Consider the following 18,978-nt stretch of genomic DNA (forward strand, 5'->3'; position numbering starts at 1 on the left):
CATATTTGGTGCAGGAATTCACCACTGTGTAGGAAAGCCAGTATGTTTAAACAGATTATAAAAAATGTAAAATTTTGTTTAAAATATTTTATGCTTGACAAATAAATAAAGATATGCTTGTAAAAAATTTTTAGCTTATGATTTCATATGCTTATTTGAACACGCACAGAACATAGGTAGGTGATCATCTTCACATGATTTAATAGAAGCAAAACCTTTCATAACTCTGATAGCGTTGATAGGAAGAGATATATCACTTCAAGTGAGAAAATATCCTTCTTGTATCTCATTGCTTTGCTTAATTACTTTATGCATATACTATTTCCATTGGCTTGCATTTAGCAAAGAGTCAAATATAACTGGTACCTCATGTTGTTCCATATTCGACACTAAACTACTCATCTAAGCATTAATTCGAATAAAGCGACAGAGTATTTTGGAGAAATTCAGCAGATGTTAGCAGATTAAAAGGTTTTCATTTAAATCTAATATAATTAAACTGGAATGATTTCTGAAAGAAATAACTTCACCAGCAAAGAATACAACGTCTAACGAACTTGAAGCTAAAAAATTGAGAATTTAAGCAAAAAACAAAAGAATTGCAAATGTAACATTTAGATGCCTCCCAGACTGCATAGTGGTTAGGGGAGCCGATTGCGATACCGAAGGGCCCGAGTTCATTCGAATCCTGGAGAAAGCATGGATGTAAATTGTGTGTCTCCTCGTAAGAGGTAACGGTGGCCGCCTATTAGGTGGAATAAACATGAAAAAAATGAAAGTTAAAATTCAGTCAATTATTTTCCCGATATTTAACGGCGAATATAAAAAGTGATCAATTTTTAAAATTCAGTTTATGGGTTGAATAAATAATAAATAATACAGAATAATATGATTCACAAAAGTTAACTTACGCGCTTCATTAGTGAGAGATGCTAAAAAAATTGGAGAATTAAATGATACGCCCTCATCAATAAAAACACAATTTGAAAATCAGTGATAACTTATAGATAATCATGTATTAGCCACAATTAATTGTATAAAAATTAATCATGGATGTGCAAGAGATCTCTGATCTATAACCACTTGTGTAAAAATGTATGAGAGTTATATTGAAATATGAACAAAATAACCCAGCAGAATTTTGCTCCAGTTAGACTAAGAAACAAGAAATCAGTTTCAATAAATTCTACAATTTATTACTCTTTCAATTAATTCTAAAGTCTACGACAGATTTAGATCTACCAAAATTTTTAAAGATGTACCAACAGGACAGGAGAAAGTGGGCGGGACACCAGAATTTCGCTATTGGTTGTATAGGTTAGTCTCATTGTACTAACTGTATAGCTTTTCCCCGGTTTGATGAAGAAAACCACAGGATACAGATCTGAGGGTCTCTTAAGGTCTTAGCATTAAGTTACTCTAGAGACTTTTGGCTCACCAGTATTTTAAATGCCTCATGTCGCGCAGACATCCATGCCTTCTCCGGGATTCGAAGCCAAGCCCAACGTTACTGCAGCCCGCATCGCTAATCACTATACCGATCAGGACAATAAATGTACCAACTAAAATTGCATACATATATGATTTTTAATGTACCTCTGGATATTTATCGGGGACTTCTTTACAGCAGTGCTGTGTCATCAAAGTGCCCACACCCTTATGAAAGTCCGATCGATTTTTCGTTTGTATTACGATTTAAGTTTGCAAACGAAAGCTGAACTTGCGTAAGGATGCTCTGGCTGAAAAGCCACTCAACCTTATGATGGTTAATGTTTTTGAAATAGAAATTGACCATAGTAAAGGTGAGCGCACCTTCATGCCGGAGATCTCTTGTGAAAATTTTTGCCTTTTTGAATTACTGCCGATTCGCATAAGGGGTGTGGGCACCTTTATGAAGCAGTCTTTAATTTATACATAGAAAAATAATTAAACCATGTTATGAAATTTTTGAAAATTTTTCGGTTTACTTCAAACTTAGGCATTATCGAGTCAGACCTTATTAGACATAAATTAAACATAAGAGTAAAATTAGACATAAGAGGCATTCAATTGGCAGAAAAAGACTAAGGCGAGTTAGGCTGACGTAAAACGTGCAGATTGTAGAAAGTATGACATGGAAATAGAGTAGCACTCAGATTCATATCTGAAGATTTTCAGCAAGAGAACATTCTTATTTAATAATTCAACATTCTAATGTAATATTTATAAGTAATAAATATTTTTGCAAATTTCCTAATATATTGGTCATTTTAAAGATATGGATATGGATTACTTTCATTGCCTTATTTATAATCTCATAAGAAGTGTTTTGGCATTATCAGTCGCATTAATTTAGATGTATAAATGAAATATAAAACATTATGTGAATAGAATTTGTAAAATAAAAACACTGGTTATAACAAAATTAGTAAAGTACCACTTAATATCGTGTCAATAAAATAAATATAATACAAATGTCATATTAATGTAAGATAAAGAAGGAGGAAGAATAATGACATACCTCTTGCTTCATCTTTAAGTCTTTGTATGAGGACGGCCATATTTTCTTTTTCATCAAGCTCATTTTCTAAAAAGGCGTTTCTTTCTATGGCCTAAAATCACCAACATAACGTTACTTTTAATTTTCTTTGGCACTGTTATAATTATTTAAAAACATAATATGACGAAAAATTGTCTGTCATTAAAATTTGACGTAATTATCAAATTCAAAAATTTTTAAAAATATATTACCAAGTTGCTAATAAAAGAACTGTGTCTTTGTAACAGTTTTATAACTTATAATCCAGTTCATAATTAGAAGTGTAAACCTTTTAGAAATATCATGTACTGTTAAATATTTGAAACAACTCTTACTGTAATTATATTGGTCAGCAAAACTGATGTACCAAGTAGGAACGCAAATAGCAGAATCTTATTCGTTGTAAATATACAGTATAATTGCAGGGTGACATGATTAAATTTTCAGGTGGTTTGGAGTGCGGCTGTAATTCGGCTGATAACTTAACGGCTGTAATTCGGCTGGATGTCAGATCGAACTGAGGTTGGATGACAGATACGAATATTTCATCCTATGAGGCTTCAACTTTATGCAAGAATTTATCAGTCGTCGTGTCGTGTATGTCTCTCGGCAGGCTATGACTGGATATTTTAAATGGGGGAAAAATCTGGAGAATGTGCTGTCCAGGGCATCAGGCGAAAAATCTTTGTATCGAGGAATATATTACATATATATATTTTTTATAAATGTAAAAATGGTTTGGTTTGGTTTAGTTTATTATTGCAAATCACACTAAGGGTGGACTATAATTCACCAGAGGTGGATAAATAGCTGCTAGCGTGCCAAGTGCAGCCCACAAAGTGGTTTTTTTTTTCCTGGTATGCTTTCTTATTATTCAGAAGTAATAATTTATATCACTATTCAAATATGCATGAAAGCTTTACAAAGTTCCACTGAAAAAAACAATCAGCTCTCATTTTTTAAAGTTTATAAACACTTTGAATCTTTACAAAATTTAAGTTAATTTTTGATACGAGACCAAAGTCTGAACTCGTAATCAATATACAATTCACTAAACATTTATAAGTTACAAAAGTGATCAAAATGTAATGTCTTTAGTCTCTTATTTTTTAGGTAGAAAAATGTAGCTGCTATAATGTTTTAAGAAATTATCACACTTCTTCGTCGTGCTACCGAGGTGTAAGTGCAACGTCCATTTAGCAACTGGAAGATCCGTGGTTCGAATTTCTCTGACGGCGCAGTTAACGGTAATCGGTTAGCATATCTAATTAAAAACAACAACAAAAGAAAAACTGTGGTTTGAATTTTAGCGAAGAAATGGTTGATTTTTTATGTTTGATACTTCTTCAAAATAGTATCTACTATTTTATTAAGGAGACTTTTTAAAGAAACGAAAGAAAAATTTGATGAATTACAATATTTCATCCATCATATCCTTAAGTAGAAAACCAAAACTATATACTTAAAAATAAAATACAGAATTTTGATCTTGAAGATGTGAGCTATATCCTTAATTCCATACTTTGATTGGGTATGTGTATCATAGTTTGATAGAAATTATGATTAAAACATACATGCTTTAGTCTACTGCAATATAAAAAATTCAGAGTCGTTTTAATGTTACATTCTTATATTCTTATCATACTAATGAATAATATCACATTTATATGGCTAAATCACATCATCATGCGTATTTATGTTATAATACAAGTGAAACAGCTTAATTCCCAATTCCTGTCAGATTCCTATGCTCATTCTAAGTTCTAACTTTAGGCAACTGTAAAAAGTTAAGGTTATTTTTAGATTATATACATTTAAAATGAAATTTTATAATTAGTTTTGAAAAGTAAAAGAAATACTCACTTGATTAAGCCGTGTTTCAAAATCTTCTAAAGACATTAACGAAGCTCTACAGAGAAAGAAAATAAATTCAACAATATTCTCAATCTTAACATAAAATTATGAAGCAAGGAAATCTTAAAGCTATAAAGCAATAAATAAATATATGTTTCTTAAAACATTAAGCATGCATGATTATTATATAAAATGTTAATTTTGTAGCATTTTTGACATAACATTTTTGGCAAGGAGAGCAGCTTGTTGTAACCCTGCTTATATTAAGCACAATAGTACGTATCATAGTCATTAACTTCAACAATCAGTTAGGTATTAAATAATCATTCTATGATGATTGATTAACTGATGAAAATTTCTTATTTTAAATTATAGCTATAAAATGTATAATTGATTTTCTCCTTAATGAAATGAATAATTTTGAAGATGAAGTAAACTTGTAAATTTGTTTTGCGCAATACGTTTTTGTAAAGTTGGTTTCTTTACATACGCTACTTGGAGGCAGTAAAACATATTGTACAGGTGGTTATATGTTAGCTATTATAGACCATCCTCTTACAAACCTTTTGCGCCTGCCAACACATTTAACACATCAGTGAACTCATGAGCCCAGTGATTTGGATTTTGTGTTATTGTTAATGTAAATACTACATTAACGCTCACCTAATTTGAGCTTGGTTTTTTTTTCGCTGAGTTTAACTTTGACACAGTAACAGACGGAAATAACATAAGCGTTAATTCAACGCCCCCTTTTTTAAGACTTAACTACTTGTACTGCAGAGAATAATGGTTCCTACATGAGTGAAGTTAAAAATGGAATCAAATTTTTGTTTGTATTGCTGCGTATGGACTGTTTCATAATAGATTGAATGTACATAGGTCCGATGATAGGTTAATAAAATTTATTCTTATCAAAAGAAACACTTCACAGTTCTGGAATTTTCCACAAAAATACTCGTACAGCTGTTCACAGTATCATAAAATACAGTCAGTACATTCACTTCGAACTTCTGAGAACGTTAAACACGACGCAATGTAAAGCGCATCTAAAGAGAAAGCTAACCCGGAGATATCTCAGTTCACGCTGAACTAACAACTCGCAAAAACAATAACTGAAATTGAGAGAAAATGCTCTGTCTCCGACCTTATACCGGTTTTCACACGGCCTCTGAGATATTTCTAGTACTTTCTGCTTCTCGAAATTACTGGAAAGCAATATGAGGGTCGAATTAAGGTTGCAGCTAATATCAGTTACACTTATTCAGTTACAATACCTATGACGGTGATACAGGGATCGGACCTAAATGTCGCCAAATGGTCACCAAGTTTGAGACTTTTGGAGATTTCTCTCCAAATTACCGAGATAGCCATTTCCTCAATGTTAAATGGACTTACACCTGTATTCTTACGTTTTCGACATAGCTCGTCTCTGTAGATTTTTGATGTTATATTAAGCAGCAAAATACAGCAATTTTACAAATTGCGCTAAAATCATCTATTTATGTACATAATTCGTAATTGTATTATTTGCGATCGTGGGAAATTGATACTGAGCATAAAGATGGTATAGAAGAATTTAAAAACCTTGCTTTCATGACAGAACTGCTTGATCAGTCTAAGTAGTTAGTAAACAATGAATGAAAATAGAATGATGGCTATTTCAACAATGTAAAAATACGATATTTTCCTTTTGAACCAAGGAATATACTATGTTACAGGTACTGACAATTTAGTATAGTTTCCTTCAAAATAAAACAGGTTGATAGCTTCAAGGTAATAATTAAAAAAGGATTTCTTTAAAGACTTTCTGAACCGCAGAAACTAAATAATCAAATTAAAAAATTTTACGACACTTAAATATGTCGCAAAACGAAGTTTGCAGTTCCCTTATAAAGGTCTTTTTGCTCTCCACTAAAGAGCCGCGATTTTATTCACGTTACTAGAGAACTACGAGACATATAAATAATGGTAGGTCACTATAAAAGTTTTGAAAATACTGTGCTAGGATTTATGATGCTAATTTCAAGGTAAAAGTCTGCCAAGGTTAAATTTATAATTCATTCACTCTATAGCATTGACCTGGGCCATTGAGATGACTTCTTATTTCCTAAAGTAAAAATCCTAATCCGCAGACGAAGCTCTCGAAAATAACATTTGCAGAAGGCGAGTGGAAAGAAGCTTTCAGTGGTGGTTTTACAAGCAAGAATACTACAAGGAATATAATGGCGATTATTTTGAGAAAAACCTAATAATAAAACTGATTTTACATTCCTCAATTTTTGAGTAATTTTTTGAAAAAGTTTCCAAATAAAACATGAGCCGATGTTTAACTATGCAGCATCACTTAAATGCAGAAAATCTGCAAGATAATGCTTTAACAGCACGGAGAATAACTCTGTTGCACTGTGTAATAAAATAACTGGGCACAACGTTTTGCTACGGAATTTATTATTTCAGTATCTCTGTAGGAAAAAAGACGCACGAAATGATGTAACTTGACTCATAGACAAACGAAATGATGTTTCACGTCTTGATTATGAATTATCTACATTTGCCCGATACTATTTTAGTACTTTATACAAAATCAAGAAACGGATTTGTTAATTCCCTCATGCATCGATGTGTTAACTGTATATACGCAATGCATGTAACATACTGTGTTTTATATTGTGAATCTATTGCATTTTATTGCCTATTTACATTACGTTTCCTGTTGTATTATATTCTTTTGTATATTAGTATTATATATTTTTGTGCCATTCAGTGTAAGCAAGTAACCTACCGTGTTATATTTGCTTGCTGCCAGATAAGCAATGAAAATACAATTGAAGATATATTGTGCCTCTGCTCGCCTACTGTGGACGCTAGCCGCCTTACCGGGTGCTCTTCCACTCGATAGCAGCGGACGTGAGGCAAAACCGACTAACCTATGGTAAATGGACGGCGGCACTGTCCTCTGTCAACAGTCAATAATAACAATGTACCTCGCGGGATATCGTGGAAATAAGTAGAAAATGGGTTGTGTTACTATTCTTAATTCTTGTTTATAGTATACGTGCTTGTGATGAAAATATAATACTCTCCATCGATAATTGCAAAATTCGATAGAGGTTTGTTTTATTCAGTGCATTATTTTATCACATATATTTGATCTAATTTAGGCTTCTGATATTTAAAATTTTGGATAGATAAAAAAATAATCTTTTAAATGAAAGTTCTTTTGGAATCTCTTGCAAAATTCACCAAATTTTGGTGATCCTTCAAAATGCGAACGATTCCTTTCTCAGCTACTGTGCAACTACTAACAATGACAGGTTTTCAAATCAAGGATTCAATTCGTTATCGTTGGTTTTAAGCGATAATGAAGCAGAATATTTAAATCAAGCACACACTTAAATGAACCGAAAACAATGTTACACCATTGGGTACACGGGAAGACAAAAAAAAAATTCTTTTAACAATCACAAAACACTTGATCATGCGTAAAAATCGTGATGCTAAACACTAAAAATAAAATCGTGATGCTCTTGAAAATGTTTCATTTTAAAATAGCACTAGGAAAAATCTAGTGAATTAAACGTAATCATAATAATGTATGTCATTTCTGTGTTATCACTTTTCCTTAAAATTCTCTCAATATCTTTTCAAAATACACTGATAAAAAAATGAAATTCTAATATCAAGGAAAAGGTGTGCTAAATAAGCGAAATCTGGGCGGCATGTTACACATCTGAAAGATGATGCCTATTCAGATTTCGAGCTAAATAAGGGTGGCGTTAGTAGTGCCACTATGAACATGTAAATCACTTTTGCTTGCAAATTGCGTTTAAATGCGGGATGTAAAATTCGACGATGAAGATGGTTGTATCATCAGCTTACTGAGTTTGATTAGGCCGCATAATAAGGCTACGAGAAGGTGTAACAAACTGATTACTTGAGACAACTCCGAGCAAAACACAGTATGTTATCATTAACTCCAAATCCAGGCCATATCATTAACTCCAAATCAGAGCCATCTGCAACTTTGAATGCGTCTAGTTGGAACTCATCAGAGAACGCAGCGGAGAGGTGCTGTGTTCTTAGTTCAAAGCCGTTTCCGCCTTGGTGCCAGTGATCGCCGTATATGGTTAGACGGCCGTAGGGTGGTTAGTGTGGAGGCCAGGTGAGCGCTTAGAACCAAGCTGTCTGCGGCGTAGACACATTGGACCTGCACCAGGAGTTACGATATAGGAAGCAATTTTCTATGACAGCAGCAGCACTCTCGTCGTTATCCCACACTTGATAGCAAATTTGTACATCAGCAGCGATTGTGCTGCTATTCTTGCAGTATTAAGGGAGAGGAAGTACTTTCTAACAGGAAAATATTCGTCTCCATACCTCTACTATTACCCAACATGCTCTACAGTTTCGACATGTTGCCTTGGCCTGCGAAATCACCCGATCTTTTCCCCATAGAGCACGTATGGAACATAACTGGACGGTAGATCCAGCGTCATTCATAACCAACACGGACCGTTGCTGATTTGACTGATTAAGTGCAACAAGTGCCGTATGTCATTTTGTGGAGTTCTGTCCCACAAAATGACATACGGCATCTATACGACACAATGCATGCGCGTTACCACGCTTGCATTTAACACCGTGGCGACTACAACGGTTATTAATGTACCACCATTTCACATTCGAAACGGCTTTTCTCACGCATTCTTTGAAACTTTAACCTAATAGCTATGTTACTCAGACAAATTTGCTTATATTTCATTTCTCTAAACTAATTTATTCTTCGGGTTGGGAGTTCATTTTCCATCACTGTACTTAGACGTCCCACAATTAGTTTTTTTTTTAAGTGCATTTAAGTGAGGTCGGTAACTAAAACGTTTATATAAATATCATTTCAAAATTAAAGAAATGAATATCTTGTAAATTAAAAAAACACCAATGTGGCATACTAATGTTTCAATGCTTAAACAATGCTTTGTTTGAAATGTTTCAATCCTTAAATAATGCTGACGCGAAAACATGATTTTTATTAATCTGAAAATATTTGAAATTGTGCATCATGTTACAGAGTACACTAAGAGTACTAAGAGTTTTTCTTTGCTCTGTTAAGGATTAAACTAAAATGTCTGAATTGTTTATTTAAGGAGCTAGAAAATGTATTGTAAATATACAGGGGTTGGACAAAATTATGGAAACACCTTTAAAAAAAACATGTTTCTTTGCTTAATATGGTGTAGGAAACCCGCTGGCATCCAAAACAGCTTGCAGTCTTCTCGGAATGGATAAATACAGTTCCTGTATGTTTGCAAGGGGATATTATACCATTCTTCCTGCTAAACGGTGGCAAGTTCAGATAACGATGTTGGCGGTGGATAACGAGAACGCACTTTCCGTTCCAATGTAGACCACAAAGGTTCGATAATATTCAAGTCTGGTGACTGTGGTGGCCAGGGGAGATGGGACAACTCATCCTCGTGCTCAGAAAACCAGTCCTGGACAATGTGAGCTGTGGGAACAGGGGCTTTGTCGTCTTGGAAGACACCATCACCATCGGGGAACAAAGTTTGTACCATGGGATGAACTTGATCGGCCAAAATGTTCACATAAGTCTTGGCAGTCATGTGCCCTGACACAGTTATCATGGGGCTAGCAGAGAACCACGATACGGCTGCCCAAACCATAACAGAAACCCCGCCATGTTTCACTCTTGGCAACAAGCAGTCTGTATTATAGGCTTGAGATGGCGTTCTCCAGACGTAAACTCGGCCAGAAGTGGGAAACAATGTGAAAGAAGTCTCGTCAGACCATATTACTCGCTTCCACTGCTCTATAGTCCAGGGTTTATGACTTAAACACCACCTTTTCCTGTTACGGGCATTAGCATCACTGATGAGTGGCTTCTCAATTGCAGCACGGCCAGCAATTCCCTGTTTATGAAGCTCCCTTCTAATTGTTTTGGTATTCACAGGGTTCGGTAACACAACATTAATTTCAGCAGTAACTTTTGCAGCTGTGGTCTTCTTATTTTTCGTCACAATTGCCCTTAATGATCGTCTGTCACGATCACTCAGGACACACTTTCGTCCGCGCTGTGATTTAGCAGATGATGTTTTTCCGCTTTTCAAATATGCGGAATAAATCTTCGATACAGTACCTCTTGAAACACTAAACACCTCGGCTACCTTGCTTATGGAAGCACCTACCATACGTGCTCCAACAATTTGCCCACGTTCGAAGTCTGTTAACTCTGACATAATGCAATGACAACCTCACATAACAGTACTCCGACAATAACTGAACTGTTTAGCACATTTAAGAAGTTGTATAGGTGGCGTCAGTAGTCAAAAATGCCAGCGCCACCTACATATTTCATTACAATCAATCTTTCTTTTCAAACATGCATTTCACAAGGTGTTTCCATATTTTTGTCCATCCACTGTATATTATAGCACAAATTTCATTATTAAAAAAATGTAATATTAGGAATTTTTTTAACGGACGAAACTTATCAAATGTTTTAGTTATGTATGATGCCTAGTTTAGTTTAGTGACGGTGGACGTGGGCACCACCCCTTTACCATTATGGTTAATTGGTTTAGCGCCACGTCCACCCTTATCTAAAGCTGACCCATGTTAGCGCCACACAAGATCCACTCATAGGGCACATTGATTGGTGTTACAAGACACAGATATTAAAAATGGTTACATCTGTGTGAACAAAGTAGATATTTTATTCGATAGAGTGCTCATAGTTGTTTGCGATTAATTTAATGTATTTGCGATTAGTTTCGGAATATATTGGCCCCAATGTGCACGCTACTTCACTAACAGAACTAATTGTATAAGGTGGACAACAAACTTATGAACGAAATGAACTTGAATAGAAAAGAGCAAAAAAGCACTTATTAGTATAACTGTGTTTACAGTAATGTTTAGAACAATATCAATTTATAATACACGTATTTGCGAACTCACCTAGTAGCTCGTTCAAAATCGTCATTTTTCTGTTCTAATTTTCGTACGTATTGTTGAAGATCGTCCCTAACTATCTGCAATTTCTGTACTTCTTCTTGCAGTCTGGAGATAGTAGCAGATGATTCATTTTGGCAACTATTCAGTTTGGCCTATAAAGAAAGGAAATGATGAGTTTATTGATACCAGTACAAGAAAATGAGTAAATAGAACTGTACTAAAAGTACTTTAATTTTATTTAAATTATATTCTTTCCTCTGGAAATATTTCTATGCTGAAGGAAATTCGTATTAAATAAAAAATAAGGTAATAACTGTCAGCCTGGCAAGTTAAATGTGCTTAACTTTTAAATGAACATCATAAAATAATACGTAGTACAAAATCCTCATCTGAAGAGTCTTCGAGAATCAAGATAAGATATATTTATAACGCTAAACTACCATGCCTAATCGCAGAAAATTTTCAACAGGAAAAGACTGGAGACAAATAACTTCATAAGGTATTTCTCCCGTCTTCTTAGCATGTCTTCGTAGGGTAGTGGTCAGGACGCTGGCGCGTATTCGAGAAAAACGTGGTTCGAGTCCCGGCCAGGGCATTGTTCATTAATCATCTCTCTTGCTTTCAAAAAATACCTAATGTCTCTACAATTTCAATAATTTTTTTAATTATTTAATTTGAGGGGAATCACAAATAGATTATAAAATGCATTTTTCTATCAATACAAAAACACATATACTACGTACCATCAGTACGAAAACATATATACTATATATATACAGGGCATGCGGGGTATATATATATAGTTGTATGATCTTAAATTCATTTAGTGCGAAAACAAGTTACTACTACTTGCGCAATTGCTGCAAAGTAAGTTAATAATAATTTATTTCCTAAACAATATTGATTAATTGATTATATTATCTCCTAAGTTTAATTAAAGTAGAATTATTTTAAAAGAGTGAATCCATACAAGTAAGTTATATTTGAAAGATGTTTTGAAGTAACTTGAAAGTGAAATGTTAATAATGTTTTAACGGGGACTGGAATTAAATCATCATGAAGAACAAAATTTCAATTGTAAAAGGAAAAATTTAATTAAATGCATGTAATCATTGTCATTGATAGGAAATTAGTTGACTTTTCAAGGGGAACAAACCAACTCCCGTTCAATGAACAATAATTAATAAATAAATACGTAAATACGAAGGTGTTTCGTCTTTACTCGAGTAATAAGGTTAAGCCAAACCGGCAATTCTAGTCAGGCCAAATATTTCCGCGAATAGAAGGGATTATGAACCAATGCTGATACTCAAAGAACTTATTCCTATGAAGCATTTTAGCCAATTTAGTTTTGAGTGAAAAGCAATTTCTGTAGGGAATTCTGAAAAAACTCGAGTAACCGCCCCCCGACACCCCCGTGTTTATGCATTTGAGTTCTATATTATTTGTGAAAATTAAACATTGGAAATTGTCATTATGAAATAGAATTCAAAGTATAAAGTTGAAATAAACCTAGAAGATTACAAAATAAGATAAATAATGCAAACTTTGTAAAAACAAATCAAAAATAATATAAAAATAAAAAATATAATAAGAACAGTGAATGTACATGAAGATATAAAGGCCAGAAAAAGCATATATATATATTTTATTTACTAAAGAAATATTGATTATATTACCTCCTAAGATTAATTTTAACGCCCCGCATGCTTCAATAAAAAAAAAAAAATTACGCTATATATGTACCATACATGCAGGAATTAAACAAAACAGATATACTGTACATATACCGCACACATATCACTACAAAACACGTATAATACACATATATCATACATGCAGCAATTAAAAATAGTTTTTTTTTTAGATACCGGAGGGTTCCCCATTTTGTTTTTCTGCGAACACCCTTCTGTATCCTAGTACAGAATCCTTCGTGTTTTTGATAGTTGTTGTAAGTACTTTTAGTTTAATATAAAATTTTTATACTCATATTATGGGCTCATTTTCATGTTCTCATCAGCATGCGTCATCATCAGCTACTGTTCTAAAATGCGGCTTATGTGATGCTCTTGACTATAGTTTGTGTTTTTAGAATAGCCACTTCAAAGTCATTTTTTTGCCCGAAATCATGATTCATAAACATAGCAACGATTGCTGCGGAAAGGAAGGTTGAAATTAATTCTGTATTTGTCAAAATCTTCTAATTCCCTCTGTGGAGTGATGATAACTCACGTTATGGTCATAAATATGGAGAGGGTCGCTACGATCTTGAAATGCTTATTTTAAATTAACAGACTATAGAAATGAACCGAAATCCCGTTTAGGATGTTAAGCTTGAATCCGGAAGATCAAACTGCAAGTTTTTTTTTAAAAAAATAACATGATTTGTTTGTCAGAAGTTAAGAAATAATTTACTGATTACATAATCTTATGTGAACAGTGGCCTCAAAATCTTAGTGCACCTCATTTCACACCGCTGAAAATCAAAGCTTGATGAATTCCGCTCTACAGTTCGGAAGAACAACAAAGGCACACGTCCAATGTCTGATGGATATCTTGGGTCACGGTATCCACACACATATCTCCGGGAACAGGAAATGGCCGAATCTATATGTACGCAACAACACTTCACGCAAATGCGAACTCTCTCCGTGGACTAGAGAACAACATCAAAACGCCCCCTTAACGGTCAGTCACTGCTGACCCCTAACCCAATTCACAATGCCGATGAACTTTCATCGTGGGCGTGCGAATGGTATGCACAGAATCGCATTTCAACCTGCCGGACGGACAGAAGAGTTTGCGGTCAGATCGGACGGTACGCAGAGGCAACGTTTTAAATTACGTATATCTTACCTCGTCTAACAACCTCGCCCCTCGCTATCACAGATAAAAGACTGTTACTGCTGGAGTCTCAAGGAGCTGTTATTGTAATAAAAGACCGGTTTCAGGATGGAGTATAAGGTGGTTGTACGCGATTACAGTAAACGAGTAAGAAATGTTAATTTATGGGATTTAAAAAAGCTTATAACTCCTGAAATAATATTATGTATCCGAGAGCTCTATATTCCTCTAACTTATGTCCTACAGGTGATGTTTTAAAGTAATGAAATTACAGCATGCGGGTGTCCATTACATGACATAATTGTTGAAGCACGATTTGGAACTCTACGAATTCCTTTATTATATTATATTATTAAGGGTGTGCATTACGTATGTATTGACTTCCTAGTCGCCTGTGTTTATTCATATAGTTATTATGGTTCAAAGACATTAAAGGACGAAGACTTTTTTTTATTTCTTGGTTATAAGCTACCATCCTAATTCGTTAGATACGGCTGACCTACCGTTAAATAAATGGAAAAGTAAAAGCTAATACCTAGAAATGTAGTATGGTGCACGAAGTCCGTTTTTAGATGGGGGGTGCCTACGATGACTTTATTATCAACTGAATTTTAATTTTGTTTCTTTTTTTTTTCTTTTTTTCTTAAATGAAGGCATTTGGAAAGTGTAAAAATTATAACTGTTAGTTATATATTGACGTCAAAATAAAAATAATGTGTTATATTAAAGACACAAAAAATTACTGTACATTATTTATGTTACTGTAAAATAGTTATTAATTAAAAAATGTTATTTTTTTAATGAATACCTATATCATTAAAAATGAATAGGTATTCATTAAAAAAATTTCAGAGCAACGCAATCTGAAAAACGTCGTATTACAACACATTCAAAAAAGAGTCTTTCTCTAAAACTTATGAAAGATAAAAAGATTAGTTAAAAAGTTAAACTATAAAAAAGTCATAAAAATTAAAATCGCTGCAACCGAATAATCTTCGTATTCACATTCCAATTTAATACCATAAAAATATTAAGATAAACAACTACGATTGTTTACAAAATTAGGAATGAATTTTTCAAGACGCAGAACATAAAACCACGTATTTAAACGTGCTTTTTAAAATAAAAATAACCAGTGATGCAGGAAAATTGTTGCGATATTATTCAATCATAAATTAACCTTACATGAAGACTTTTCATTTATTTATAAAGGAAAGATCAAATTGCTCAATTTGCATGTTTTTCACTCAATTGCCTGCATACGCCTTAGAACAGATATTTTTGGAAAGTGAATTAGCAAGAGTTTGCATTTTGTTAGGATAGGAACAACAACATAGGTGGAAATAGGATCGATCTCCTTCGAGATGTTAAAGTATTTGGTATAGTTCAAGTGCGCGACAAAAAGCTGAAACTGATCCATCAGGACAAAAAATTTAACGATCTAATTTTCTTCTCTTCTTATGATACCACAGGAGGTGTTCACTTTTTCCGAAGAAGACATCTAAAAAGGTCCACCGTTTCAAAGAAACTGAGAGGTAATACTAGATTCAGTTTTCCGAAGCCAGATTATAGTAGCCAAAATAAGTAACAGAAATGAAAATAAAGAAATAGATCACGCACTCTCTCGAACGCAAGTGACAGAGTTCTGTTCTCTCACTTATCGTTCGGTAAAGATTATACAGATAAAAATTCCTTTTCATTCCTGGAAAAAGTAAATAAAATTAAAAGAACTATACGCATATTTTTATGTAAAACTAAACAATGAAACTTAATTTCATACATCTGAATTCACCCACCACCCATTTCTATTTTAATTGAAATAAAATAATGAAATTATTATTAAAAACATGGTGACTAAATTAACCACAAACTTAATAGTAGTTAACAACATTAAGCTTAATTTCATTTAACCTAAAACAATCGATCAAGAGGATAACTGAAGCTTCAGATAACAGCATAACTAGTGCTCAATTGGTATTTTATATAGATTGCATATAAAATAAGTAATCACACTTGTGAAACAAACGAAGCATGTATTGGCAGCCAAGAGAAATTGAAAACCAGTGCTTAAAAATACGATCACCTATCAGACAGAAAGAAATTGAATTGTTATAGGAAATTACCGTTTTTCTTTTTTTTCAAACTCCACTTTTAAGTCGTAATGGATGTCTTAATTCGATTGCTATTTTTATAATATTACAAAGTTTTGTTGCAGTTTTAATAGAATCAATTCTGCAATGTTTCGATTTTATTTTCAATAACAGTAGAAAAAGTTTGATTTTCTACTAGTTTTCTCATACAGCTTAAGTCTTATTCCCCGTTGCTCCTCTTAGCACTATTTAGTAAATTCTTTTCTTTTCCTTTCCCAGTTTTCTACTTTCTACTGTCCTTTTCATTGTTGAAAATGGAACTATTCTAAAATATCTTTAAATGCCCAATGAAATAACATGCATATTGTTACGAGCGTACGGATTCGAAATGGATTGACTGAACACAGAACCGATGAAAACTTTGTGAAATTTATTCCTCCACTCCCAAAAACATGCACTTCACAGTTCTGGTGATTTTTACATAAAAGTATTCGTACAGCCAGCAGTTCTGAGAACAATACAGAACAATCAGAAGTTACCACTTCGAACTACTAAGAACGCTGAACATAAGATAATGTAAAGCACATCAAAAAGGGAAAACAGGCACGATGATATTTCAGTAGAGGTAAACTGATGCTCTCTGCTAGCTTATATAGTCTTTCCCCGTCCGCCAATAATTTTCAGAACCTTCGATTTCTCGAAATTGCTGGTGGGCGTACACAGTTACATAAGGCCAGATGCGTTTGCGATTACAAAAGGATCAGACCAGTTACACATTGATTGGACCAAAATGTAGCGGAGCTTGGTGACTTTTGGGGATTTCCCGCCTAATTCGACGATAAAAATTAGCCGTCAAAATATAAAAAAAAAATCAGTATATTATCTTCGCACTATTTCGCCAATTTGGTGAGATAGCCATTTACCTCAACATATAAGGTTATTTCTACCGCCTTCTTGGCATGCCTTCGTGGTATGGTGGTCTGCACGCTCAGCGCGTAATTGAGAACTCTGTGGTTCGATTCCCCGCGAAGGCGTCGCATATTTTTCATCTTGTCTGCTTCCAAAAAATACCTAATGTCTCTACAAACGTTAAATGGATTTATCCTATACTTTTGAGGCGATGCTTAGTTTTTGCGGCCTTTCATTTTCCATATAACTTTACTAAAATTATTCACATATATACAACATTCGTTACACTGCCCCCTTTCCAAGGACTGCATGTACCAGGCTGTACAATCTCTAGATAGGAAGCCCCACTTACAATTTACGAAAACCAATAACTGAATACTAAATGCAATTCTAAAATAATAATTTCAATAAATAACTTATAAAATATTAAGTCAATAAATAAATGCATGATTTACGAATTTATATACGCATTGGACCATGGTCTTCATTTACATTACACAAATATACTATGGGGAATATGCACTTTGGACATGGTAAGAGGCTAACCTGTCGTAATGAACACCTTTAGCTTGATGACTTACTGATCCGAAATACGTGTTTAGGACTGTGTAAGGATCCCCCCCCCCAGAGTGACTCTATGAAAAAGTCCTTTTCGTTAAACTGAATTCCATAACAAAACCTTGTCATCTACGCTGAATCGATGTCCTGAAGGTCTAGTGTCATATCGGTTCTTCATCTTCTCCGATGCTCTCGTACATAATTGTGCATCACTTCAAACCGTGCCTGGATCCGAAGAGCGACTAAGCAACAGATAATAAGGCAAACCGAAGAGCATCTGGGACGGAGAACAGTCGGTAGTCTCGTGGACAGCACTGCGACAGGCCAGTAAGAACAGAGGTAACTTTTGAACCCAGGCCTGCTGGTTTCTGGAAATTATTACCGAGATGTTATTAAGAGATGACTTTATAAGGTATTTCTCCCGCTTCTTAACGAGCCTTCGTGGTGTAGTGGTCTGCACGCTCAGCGCGTAATTGAGAGGTCCGTGGTTCGATTCCCGGCGAAGGCGTTGCTAATTTTTCATTTTGCCTGCTTCCAAAACACTTAATGTCTCTACAACTTATTAAATCTCTGTACCAAGCCGTCTGACTGTGGATATAAAGGTGTCATTTGTGTTTGTTTATGGCGGGTAGTTTACAGAATTCTTTAATTAAAGCCGAGAAAAAATTCCTTCCTTAAATTGGAATGTAACTGAACAGGCACTCCAAACCTGGAAATCGAACACTGTACCATTACTTCTGCTACCGTTCAAGTTTCTTAATCTGAGATAGGATGATACTCTTCAGGCCTCATTGTAACCAATGGCAACGATGATGTATTTGCTGCCATCAATAGATCGTAGCAGAAGTCTCAAGATGTCAAAGGCGTTACGTAGCTGGCTACAAAAGTAGTTACGAAGTAGTAGGCTACGAAAGTTACGTAGTTGACACAAAAGTGGGTAGTTGCAAGAACAGTGTGAATGAAATATGCTATGATTTACATTACATCTTCAAACTTAATGTTACGTGAACTTTATAGGGGAAATGACAAGAAAATCATTATTTCATTATGATATATCCATAAAAATATAATAAAATAATACATTTCATATTATTTTAGGGAAAAATACAAACACAAATATTATTTACTTAATCATTTTAGAATTTTAGATTAATGCATCGTTGCCATTGGTTACAATGTGCGATAATAGTTCGGGAAAAGATGGTTGCAAGTATAAATGATGTTCTAACAGAC

The 18,978-nt window shown here is 34.1% G+C and overlaps 1 protein-coding gene across 6 annotated transcripts in view; it reads right to left on the bottom strand.

The window, feature by feature from the left end:
- LOC118187721 (nuclear distribution protein nudE homolog 1-like) overlaps positions 1-18,978 on the bottom strand; it is a 184,284-nt gene that overhangs the window by 18,489 nt on the left and 146,817 nt on the right. For all 6 annotated transcript variants that reach the window (XR_004758008.2, XR_004758007.2, XM_035357993.2 and 3 more), the window contains exons 3-5: positions 11,348-11,496; positions 4,382-4,427; positions 2,501-2,591 (exon numbers count right to left, since the gene is read on the bottom strand). Coding sequence is in view for 4 of the 6 variants with exons in the window: in XM_035357993.2 (XP_035213884.1) it covers positions 2,501-2,591; positions 4,382-4,427; positions 11,348-11,496 (286 nt within the window). In the remaining 2 variants the exon portion in view is untranslated. The remainder of the gene's footprint in view (positions 1-2,500; positions 2,592-4,381; positions 4,428-11,347; positions 11,497-18,978) is intronic.

Source organism: Stegodyphus dumicola, chromosome 2 (genome assembly GCF_044657685.1).
Source record: "Stegodyphus dumicola isolate Sdum_Otavi_A_Nest chromosome 2, ASM4465768v1".
Lineage (NCBI taxonomy): Eukaryota > Metazoa > Arthropoda > Arachnida > Araneae > Eresidae > Stegodyphus > Stegodyphus dumicola.